The sequence below is a fragment of the Buceros rhinoceros genome, unplaced genomic scaffold (assembly GCF_000710305.1).
Source record: "Buceros rhinoceros silvestris isolate BGI_N320 unplaced genomic scaffold, ASM71030v1 scaffold11054, whole genome shotgun sequence".
In the NCBI taxonomy this organism is placed as follows: domain Eukaryota; kingdom Metazoa; phylum Chordata; class Aves; order Bucerotiformes; family Bucerotidae; genus Buceros; species Buceros rhinoceros.
The window spans coordinates 31600-42298 of record NW_010407665.1 but is presented as its reverse complement, the minus strand read 5'-3'; the positions used below and the strand labels follow the sequence as shown (position 1 = coordinate 42298).

General features: G+C 42.3%; 1 protein-coding gene across 1 annotated transcript; it reads left to right on the top strand.

The window, feature by feature from the left end:
* Window positions 1–1574: 1574 nt before the first annotated feature.
* AP5M1 (adaptor-related protein complex 5, mu 1 subunit) lies at window positions 1575–9136 on the top strand (the record flags this gene model as incomplete). Its single annotated transcript, XM_010134569.1, has 8 exons — window positions 1575–1638; window positions 3289–3934; window positions 5491–5718; window positions 6154–6293; window positions 7005–7090; window positions 7628–7743; window positions 8008–8104; window positions 8988–9136. Coding segments are annotated over 8 exons (1460 nt in total), but the record flags the coding sequence as incomplete, so codon positions are not given.
* Between the last annotated feature and the right edge of the window lie 1563 nt (window positions 9137–10699).

Here is a 10699-nt window from a genome sequence, read left to right as displayed (position 1 = left end):
CCTCGGTCGGGGAGGGAAGAGAGAGAAGAAAGCGGCGGGTTCGCTTCGCAGGGTGCCGGTGTTTGCGGAGCAGCCTGGGGGCTCCCGGACAGATGCAAAAAACCACCCGAACGGGCTGATGCTGTTAAATCCCTTCGCTTGTCAAAGCGCTGCTGGCCACTGTACATTTCTGAACCCTATCTTCTGGGTTCAGATAATATACTTTTAAAAAGTCTATATTTTTTTTTACGACTTCTGCATTTTGCACATGACTTTAGTTTCTTTGTTCCTCTTTCTGTAAGTTGCTGTAAAGATCTTACTTAGCTTTTCTCTGTCCTAAAGTGGAAAAGCACAAGGTAGCGATTATGAAATACTGTCAAATCAACAAAATGGGCAAAGTAGAAAACTTGTATTTTGCTGAGATTCTCTTTGTATTGTTCTGTATGAAAAGTACAGTATTTTCAGGCAGGGTTTTAACTTTTAATTTTAAATTCTGCATACAAAGACAGTTTTTTAGGTCAGTGAACCAGAGGAGGCCTTTTTATTCAGAAGTTTTTAAGTAAGACTTTGGGCTACGCAGGCCACTTTTGTTGGTCTGGTAAAATTAGTTGCTCTGTCCTTGTACTCTGTGTGATTTCAGAGGACTCAGTTCCAAAGAATGAGAGGAAAAGTAACTGTGGGCCAGGGAAAGGAAAAATACTGAGACCTGGGTAATAGACATGACCTGCAGTCCTAGTCTGAATTCAGTAAAACTGAAGAAAGAGCCTAGAAGGAGGCAAAAAAGAAAGCAAGTAGACTATCTTCCATCTTCAGGTGCAGACAGATCTCTACATTGGACATTCCCTTCATTGTTTTAGGATTAGTATTATGGTCCTTGTATTACCTACAAGACCAGAGACGAGGCCTCCCCTCTACAAACACAGAGAAAGAGAAAGCCTTGTCCCAAAAAATCAGAGAGTGTAATCACCACGGAGGAACGGGGGGGCTAGTGACAGGGGTATGTGAAGTAACTTGTCACACAGTAAGCGGCAGAGACAAGGAATAGCGCTCCTTTGAAAAGGGCAAACTATACTTGATACTTCAAGTGATTTCCAGACTTAGATCTTTCAAGTTCCCAGAGGAAATAAAAGGACTGTGGAAACCCCAAGTTTATCCTCCTAACTGACCTTAAATTCAACAAAGCGCCCAGACAATATAAAGAATGCCGGATCACATGGAAACTGTTGGTTTCGGGACTTACGCACTCAGCTGGAGATACGTGAGCCCTGATCTTTAACCTCAGAGAAGACATCTGGGACATCAAAGCATTCCACTTTTTTTGAGCTGATCATAACTTAATTCAGGCAACGAGTATGATCTCTCTCTTGAATCACCAAAGCTCATTCATCCCTGGAAACTTTCATCTTTTTAAGTTTTCATGATTTTCTAGAAGGGAATACTGAAAAACAGATCTGAAGGGCTAACTAATCGTCTAATGACTCAGCTAAAGCTGGGAAGATTCGGTGGGAGGAGGAAAAGATTGCTGTGGTGTGCAGACAGCTTCAGCAAGTGGAGCTGGCAGTTTGGGATATAAGTAAGAGAAAACTAGACTGAAGTATCTCTAGTTCCTTTGTTTTTAAAACATCAGCCAAAAATAGGAGGCTCTTACCAAGGTTACACGTAGCTTTTTATCAACAACCTTGCTCTGAAAGTCTTCATAAATTTTCAAGCTGCAAAACCACTATTTCCTTGCTCTCAAAACACACCCGAGACTGCAGGGAGGTGTTTTACTGTCATCTGTATCCTGTTTATGGATCTTGTAGCTCTGACTTATCTCTGCCTATTCTTGCTTTTTCCTCACTGGAAAATAAAAAAAAAGAAGCTGTAGATTCCTGATTAAGAATGGAACAAAAAAGCGCAGTCATTGAAAATAAGCCTGAGGAAGTGCCTGCAGCAAGTGACTCTGCTACTCAGTTGAGAAAAGATGGAGTAGGTGGGACTTGGAGGCAGCAGGATACGCACAGTGCAAGTGTGCCCGAGCAGAAGGGGAGCGATGCATATGGAGGTCATAGAGAAAACAAAATACCACATTGCTGGGATTACATGTTCATGGCAATTTAAGAAACAGACTGTCAACGTGTCTTTAAGAAGATGGTATAAAAAGGGAATAAATGAAGGCATTTATGTATCTCTGTGGGGTTTTTTTTCTCCCATGTTTGTGTGTAAGCATGAGTGAAAACAAACTTGCAGCCTGAGGACAGATCTGCCACAAGATGATTCATAAAGTGGTTTAACAAGTAACCTGTGATACACATTTTGAGGGTCCGTGGATAATTACTAAGAGAATCCACAAGTCCTAGTGTAGGGGAGATTCGGGAGTCTGTATTTCCAAAAAAAGGATGGAAACCAGTGCATTAGCAGAAGTAATGTTTTTCCTTTTCTCAGCTGTTTATTGAAAGACAACTCTTCAGTTCCTCTTGATAGATTTAGGTTAGCTTGAGAAGAAACCCATCCCTCTCTCCTTTAAAAAATAATTCCGCTTCAGAAGAAAAAAATCCCAGACGTAGCATTAAACAGCTGGCATGATTTTTCTCAAACATTATCTCTAGGAAATTTGAAATTAAATCTCTGCGTTGATGCAGCGTAGCAGGTTTAAAATACACAAAACCTTGAGCCTCTGTGCCAGGATGATTATATCTTAAATACTTGCAAAAATGAAATTATAAAACAGTCATAAAAGCTTTAAGCCACATATATTGCACATGCAGTTTGGGATCCATTTTCCTTTCCCTGCCCCCCAAACCATGCAGCCCTTGCTGGAAAAATTTAACTTTTGTGCAGTGAAATCTTTTGGGATTTATTACAATGTGAAGATTTCTAGGTGATCTTGTTAATCAATTGAAGGAACTGCTGCAGATTAATTGTGTCATCTCAGAACAGCAGTGAAGAACCTGTGATAAGTAACTTGCATGATACTGTGTCGTAAATACAGAATGAACCCTAATTACTCATGACATACTTTTATTGACAGTGATTTAGATTCTGGTCCTGCCACTGATTCTGGCAGGATGCTGCTGACTTCCACTTACACGAGGTTCCTTTTAGGACCGGGGTTGGGGTGGGAGGGTGGGTGATTTGGGAGTTATTTGAATACCCAAGAGAAAGCCAACCTTGCTTCTATCAATATTCCAAAGAGTTTTGTAATACTTTTATGTTCACTGACAGCCAGAAGAGGGATTGTGTGGTTCTGCTTCCAGGAGCTCTGTTGGTGTGGTGTTTCGGGTGGGAAAAGACGCGTAGCACTAAGACACTCCTATTTCCATGCCACAGACGTTACCCCACTGTTGAAATACGCGCCGAGACCTTCAACGGGTCAACGCATGTTCCTGTACCATCTGACAGCGCTTTCCTTAAAGCTTTGCTCTTTGAACTGAGACTCACAGATGACCACATTTTTGTGGAGCATCGAGATACCTGTACTCGGATCAATCATTCGTCAGTGTATTCGGTTCGCACCGAAGGAGGGGATCTCTGGCCCGTGCTTGCTTTTCAGAAGAGTGGTCTGATATACGCGTGTCTTCCACTCGTTGAGGAGACCCTGGAGCCACGGCCTCCCCTCCTCACCGTTAGCGGGCTCTCACAAGGGCTGGCTCTTCTCTTAGGCATTGTGGACTACATCTCTCCAAGTCGGAAAAACGAAGCTGAGATGACTGCAAAAATAGGCCAGCTTCGAAATTTGCTTATACAGGCCTGTCCACTCGGCACCCCCTTAAACACAAACATACGCAGCTTAAACAGCTCGTTTGATGACATTCAGGAAATGCCCACAGATGAGAATCAGCCGGCCTGGAGATCCAACACGTACAAAGGCAAACCGCAGGTGAACGTGCGCATCACCGAGAAGGTCAAGTGCACGCAGTATGACAAAAGAGATGTTGTGGACACATGGCAAGTTTATGGAGCTGTAAATTGCAAGGTAAGAGCGTTTTACAGGAAGGCCGACCAGCATATTCTTCATGCAAGCACGCTGGGAAAGTAAATACTCATGACATTTTACGTGGTCAGTGAATTTATCATATCTCAAAGTGTAACAAACTGTTATATAATAGACTGCTGTGTTTGTGGTTTTTATTTTGATCTTTGCTGGGTTTTTTTTCCTGCATGCTTCATAAACTGTTATATAATAGACTGCTGTGTTTGTGGGTTTTATTTTGATCTTTGCTGGCTTTTTTTTCCTGCATGCTTCATGCATTTTTTCAGTAACTATTTATGGGACTTAAATTTCCAGTGGTAGCTACGTTGCATGTATTCGTCCCAATTTTTTCTTATTTTAGATGAGATAGAAATCATTTCATACAGTCTTTGCATATGGAGACTAAGTAATGGTAGTGGTGATAGCAAGTTTCTTTCCACCTCTGTACTAAACAATGTGTTAAATAGTGATTAGAACCGGAATTTCTGAATGAGTCTTCTACAAGAGTTTTACGTGAGCATTTTTAATGAATTTTCCTACCAAATAGAAGTTTGATCTTCTGTTCTACTTTATTACAACAACATGTCGAATCCACAAATCTTGTTTGTTTGGGTGAAAGAACAGTTGATACAGACTCTGGTGAAAGAAACTGGTTGTATAATGATTTTGAATGTTTTTGTATGTGACAATGGTTTTCATTGTTTAATGTTAAAAATTGGGGGATATTGACTAAGTAGACCGGTAATAATTGCGAGATACGTTAAAATTAGGGGTTTCTGTAATGGATGTTCTGAACTGCGCTTAGGAAGCGTGCCGTATTATCACTGTGAACTCTATTTGTAACTGCCAGTGGTTTAAGAGGAGAAAGGCCTTTTAATAAAGTGGATCATGGTAATTTAATTATTTTCAAGAGGTGGGATACTCCTCTCCGAAGGAAGCCAACCTAAGCACTGTGCTTCCGAAGACCAGGTTATTTCCCACCAGCCATGCTGGTATGGGGTTTGTGGGTGAACAGCTTCCTGCTCTATGAGGGACACGTTTCTAGGTCGTCTTGCCGAGTGGATGGCCTTACATAGGAAGAAAGCCCTGGTGTAACAGTGCTCTGCTGAGCCGGCACTCAGAGGGACGAGACAATGGATGCGCTGCACTTGGTTGCCGTGAGAAGGCTGACATGGGACCGCAGTGGCCATTAATATCACGTCTGAATCCATTAAGCGGATGTTGAGGAAGTCTCTCAATTAATTAGAGTATCGCCAAGTGTGTTTATGTAATGTTCACAGTGATGGAGCTGCACACTAAGTCCTTGGCTGGCTTATCTGCTGTTTTCTTGCTTAAGAGTCCTTGTCAGTTAAGAGACTCGAAGCTAAGACTCCGTCACCAACCCTGCTGTGGGGAAGGGGACTTTGTTTGAAAGTATTTGTCAGTACTAATGTTTGAAGCCAGCTGAAAATTTTTACTGTGTTTTGTTCTTTTTTTAATGCTTGTATTCAATTTTTGAACATTAATTCTGACTTGTGGGAGACCTTTTAGAATAACTTCTTGACTTCATTTGTTTCAAGTGTGACATAGAGGGATCTGCACCGAACGTAACCCTCACTTTGAATCTCCCAACCAACGGTCCTCCGCTCCAAGATATCGTGGTCCATCACTGCGTGACTTCCGTCGACCCTGCCATGCTGACGTCCAGTAGTGTCGAGCCACTGGATGATTCTGTGTATAACGGACCTTACAAATTTCCTTTCATTCCTCCTTCGTATTCCTGCAACTTGTGCTACTACACTTCCCAGGTAACAACATCCCTGACGCTCGCTATTTTCCAGTCTTAAAACAGGAATAAAAATATCTGTGGTGTTGAATGTGTCTGAATGAGTTTCAGTCTGATACAGACGGGTAAAATGGCTTTTATATAATAGACTACAAGGCACTTCAGGGTCTGAGTTGTCTGAGTCACGTTCAGGAGGTGCCTTTGACTGCTTGGCATGGCTGCTCTTACTTTAAATGAACCACTTAGATGCCTGAGTTAGACAAAATTAACGCAGGCCGAGGAGTCAGGTGCGTATACCACAAATCTGTGTATCACGAGCAGGCTGAAGTGCCAGACCCAGTCAGCAATTAATACGTGTTTGTTATTTTTTGAAGTACATCAGCAATGCAAACAGTATATAACTGAACCAATGATGATGGTGTTAATTTATCTTGAGATTGAATGTATTTTTTTCCAGGTTCCTGTTCCACCAATTTTGGGATCTTACCAACTCACTGAAGAGGGATCACAGTTAAAAATAACAGTTAATTTAAAGCTTCATGAAAGCATAAAGAACTCTTTTGAGTACTGTGAAGCTCGTATACCTTTTTTCAACAGGTAAAAATAAAGAACTCCTAAATAAATTTCTCTGTGATCTTCCTGAAATGGACCTATCAGGAGTCAGTATAATGGATTATGTTCTGCCAAAGTGGACACTGACCTTGCGGATGTCAGGAAACCCCCTTGGAATTCTTGTAATTTCCAAAATACAGAATTTTACCAGAATATTTGATAATGTTCTGAATACTTCCGTTGCATATCCTGTTTCGCTGTGTTTTATTTTCATGTGAAACACTGCCACAATCCTCTGGGTGGATTAAGTCTCAAGATCACTTCCAGCCCAGGGTTACCTTTTCCTTAAGACTGCTAATCCCAGCTACAGATCAGCTTATCAAAAATATAGTTATTTAAAATTAAAACGATAGTTTTTGCTTAAGCCTCTCCGACAACTGCCATGATTACGCTGTCGCATAATTATCATGGCAATTTAAAGATGAAATGATACCAAGTTGCTGATGCTGATCATAAAATGCTATCAGTGAACTAAAGACAGAGTATCAACAGCTCTTCTATGATTACTGGGTTGAGACCACAGTGTTTTGCCCCTTGCTCTGTAATTTCTTTTCTCAAATTAGCAGTGTGCTCAGATAGGTGGAATTTCTCTGTACGCACGTAAATAACATCTTTCAGCATCTGTAACAAAATGGGTGTTAACAAATACTGAATGATACTAATTCCGGTGGCTTTTTTTCCTCTGTCGTACTGCAGGGGCCCGATCGCTCAGTTAGAGTACAAAGTTAGTTACGGCCAACTGGATTTGTCACGAGAGAAGAGCCTACTCGTTTGGGTCATCGGTAAGCAGAGTACAGAATTACAGAATCACAGGGTTGTTTTGGTTGGAAGAGACCTTTAAGATCATCAGGTCCAACCATTCACCCTGCACTGCCAGGTCACCGCTAACCCCTATCCCTCAGCACCTCATCTCACGTCTTTTAAACCCCTCCAGGGATGGGGACTGCACCACTGCTCTGGACAGCCTGTTCCAGTGCCTGACCATCCTTTTTGTAAAGAAATTTTACCAAGTATTGAACCTAAATCTTCCCTGGCACAACTTGAGGCTGTTTCCTCTTGTCCTGTCAGTTGTCACACGGGAGAAGAGACAAACCCCCACCTCCCCGAACCTCCTTTCAGGGAGTTGTAGAGAATGAGAAGGTCTCCTCTCAGCCTCCTTTTGTCCAGGCTGAGCAACCCCAGGTCCCTCAGCTGCTCCTCATAGGACTTGTGCTCCAGACCCTTCGCCACTTTGTTGCACTCTCACTTCCTCCCCAGTCAGTGGGGTATAGTGTAGGCACAGCTGTATCACTTGTTACAGACGCTGTTTCTGCCTTTAGGACAGAAGTTCCCTAAATCTTTGGAGGTGTCTCTGACTGGAACGGTGTCTTTTGGCACTGCGGGCAAAGAGCACCCAACGGATGATATTTGCACTGGGAACACTGCTTATGTCAAAGTAAGTCACAGGCTCTGTGAAAAGAGGCCTCAGTCATATTTTTGTTATCATAAATTGGCTATGAAGGTACGTTGGTTTTAAGGCTGATGTAATTATTAGGCTTTTTGTTCTCAACATGGAGTTTGGTGGGTTTTTGCTTACAGGATTTGACATCCTGTCGTTTCGGAGTACTCTTGCATACCAAGAGCACATAACAGATTGCCAGTATTTGCCCAGCAAGCATGACCAATATGGTCTGATCGTGTTTTCCCTCTCTTTCTATAGCTGTATTTTAGGATCCCAGACTTTACACTTACCGGATGTTATGTAGACCAGCATTCTGTTCAGATCTTTGTACCAGGAAAACCCAAAGTTACTGCATGTGAGTTGCTAAAGATGTCACTTATTTACCTGAAAATGTATATTGAAGTTATGAACTGGATGTCAGTGACTAGAATTATGTAGCTGAAGTTGGACCAAACTTTTTCCTAGTTTGCTTGGCTCATCCCAGAAATTTTGTCCTCTGCTTTGGTTTGTTTTGGAGGGATTTTTTTGGGGTGTTCAAAGCATCCCTGGGGTAGGGACTGGCATCTCCTTTCAGAGGAAAGCTCTTAGTACTCAGTTACAAAGTCAGTCTCTCTCTTGGGCTCTGTCCCCTTTGCCCCATGTTGTTTCGCTACGCTCTGTGTACTGCAGAACTTTTATTGGGGGGCAGAGAATGCCTCTCTCTAGTCTGGGCCATGGTTCAGGACACTGGTCAGAGCCATGGTATGTGGCTTGAGCAGAACTGTCTGATGGAAGCATTTTTATTTGTAGCTCTCCCTTGCTCCTGTCAGTAACGTTGGCAGAATTCTGTAAATGCCTTTTGAAACCTCTGATCTACACTGTTAATTTTGTGACAGGACCCATTCAGTCCTAAATTGTAACACAAACCAGCAACTTTTTCATACTGAATGGTTTCTATTGAGTACGCAATCTATATTCAATTGAACAAAATCCACGCCATCCACCTGCTTTTGACTTAACCTCTGCATTTTAAGCTCATGACTGATACATTAGTAAGGTAATTGAAACTGAGACTTTAAATGTCTCATTATCAGAAATGATTTTCAAATAATAAGAGTCTTACAGTTTAAAGAGGCCATTATACCTTTTCTGTAAACTAGTAAGGAAGGATTAGTAATCTCTTAACTTGGATGAAGCAATGTCTGATCATAAGGCACCTTGTAATGTTTATTTTTCTTTCCTGATTTTTATTTTTTTAGCCCGGGAACTGATTTCTTCTGACTACTACATCTGGAATTCCAAAGCACCAGCCCCCATGGTGTACAAACCCTTACTTGACTAATGCGCTTGTGAACGGTTTTTGTATTTAAACAAAACAGCTCATGAGAGAAATGTCCACAATTCTGAGGAAATAAATATTCTCTAGCACTAGTACTTGGTGTGTTTGCTTAAAAATTTCTGTGGAGGAAAAAGTCACTTCTCTTAAAAACATAAATTGGTTAGTCCCGGTAACAGCTTAGAGAAGACAATTTGAATTGTACTTGCTATGGCCATTTTGACTTTCGTCTCTAACTTTAACTGGTACAAAATAAGTACCTAGTAATAGAGTTACAGGCTGGTACCATGTACTGGGTACCAGGTACTGAGGATGTAGAACTCCCAGTTACTTCACTGGTTTTGTAAACTATATAGCTCATGGGACGTGAAAGCTTTCGTTGTCTTATTCCTGTCCTGAAGCCACAAGAATCTGATTAGACTCCAGATTAACGGGACAGTTACAAGCAAGAGTGCTGCTATATTCCGCTAGTTGTGTACTGAATACATACGAGTCAATAATTTACAAGAATTTTAAGAGAGGGAGTACGGCATGAGCAGCAGCTTCTGGAAGTGGAGACAATGCAGGAGTCGTCGTTGCCTCTGTCAGGAGAGGTGGCGAGTGCCCTTTCTACGTGCCTGTGAACTGCATCACTCTAAAACCTGGCGTTAGTGAGGGTCCAGAGGGCTGAACCTGGGTTTTCAATTCACAAGGCTAGCTCTGAGCAGGCAAAACAAGCTGAGTTTGCTGGAGGTTCCAAAAAAGATCACTGAGATATGTTCCCTGGAAAAACAGGTGGAAAAGAACTCAATTTATAGAGGCAGACCTCTAATTTTGAGAAGAAGATTGGTATCTGCAGGAACACGGGAAATGGACTTCAGGAGAGTCATCAGGAAATGAGCAAATCCTGAAAGGCTGGTGAAAAACTAAGGAAACCTTGGAGGGCAGCACAAAAGAAAAGAATGTTGTCTAATAACTGAGCGTGCCAGCTGCTCCTGCCATACCTCATGGGTGATAAATAAAAATCAGTGATTTTATAAGGCGAAAGGTTTAAACTGTAATTTTAAAAATGCTAAGATTGAGATAGTGACCTAATGGCTTGGTTGAATGTTCTGAAGGGTGGATTTATTCCTGTGAAACATCCTGTTCATCCAGGCTGAAACTGCTACGCAGACTTAGAGCTGCGCTCTGGCCCATTTCACACAGGGCACGTGTCCAGTTCGATTAGCAGAAAATGGTGAATCCATGGTTTTGCCCGGAATCCAGCCCCTACCTGTTACAGTCATCCACATGCTGGGACACCACCCTCTGAGTGGTGAGAGGAGGTGTCTTGCATAGAAAGCGTTTAGATCATGTTCTGTACACCGGGCACCCACCACAGGACTTCAGTGTGTGATGTTTGTTTTCCACCCACCCATGGGAAAGATCACAGAATCACAGACTGGTTTGGGTTGGAAGGGACCATTCAAAGGTCATCTACCCCCCTGCAGAAGGTTGCTTAGAGCCCCAAGGTCCAACCTGACCTGGGATGGTGCCAGAAATAGGGCTTCTGCCACCTCTCGGGGCAACCTGGGCCAGGCTCTCCCCACCTTCAGCGTAAAAAATGTCTTTCTTACATTCAAAGTCTCCCCTCTTTCAGTTTAAAACCATCACCCC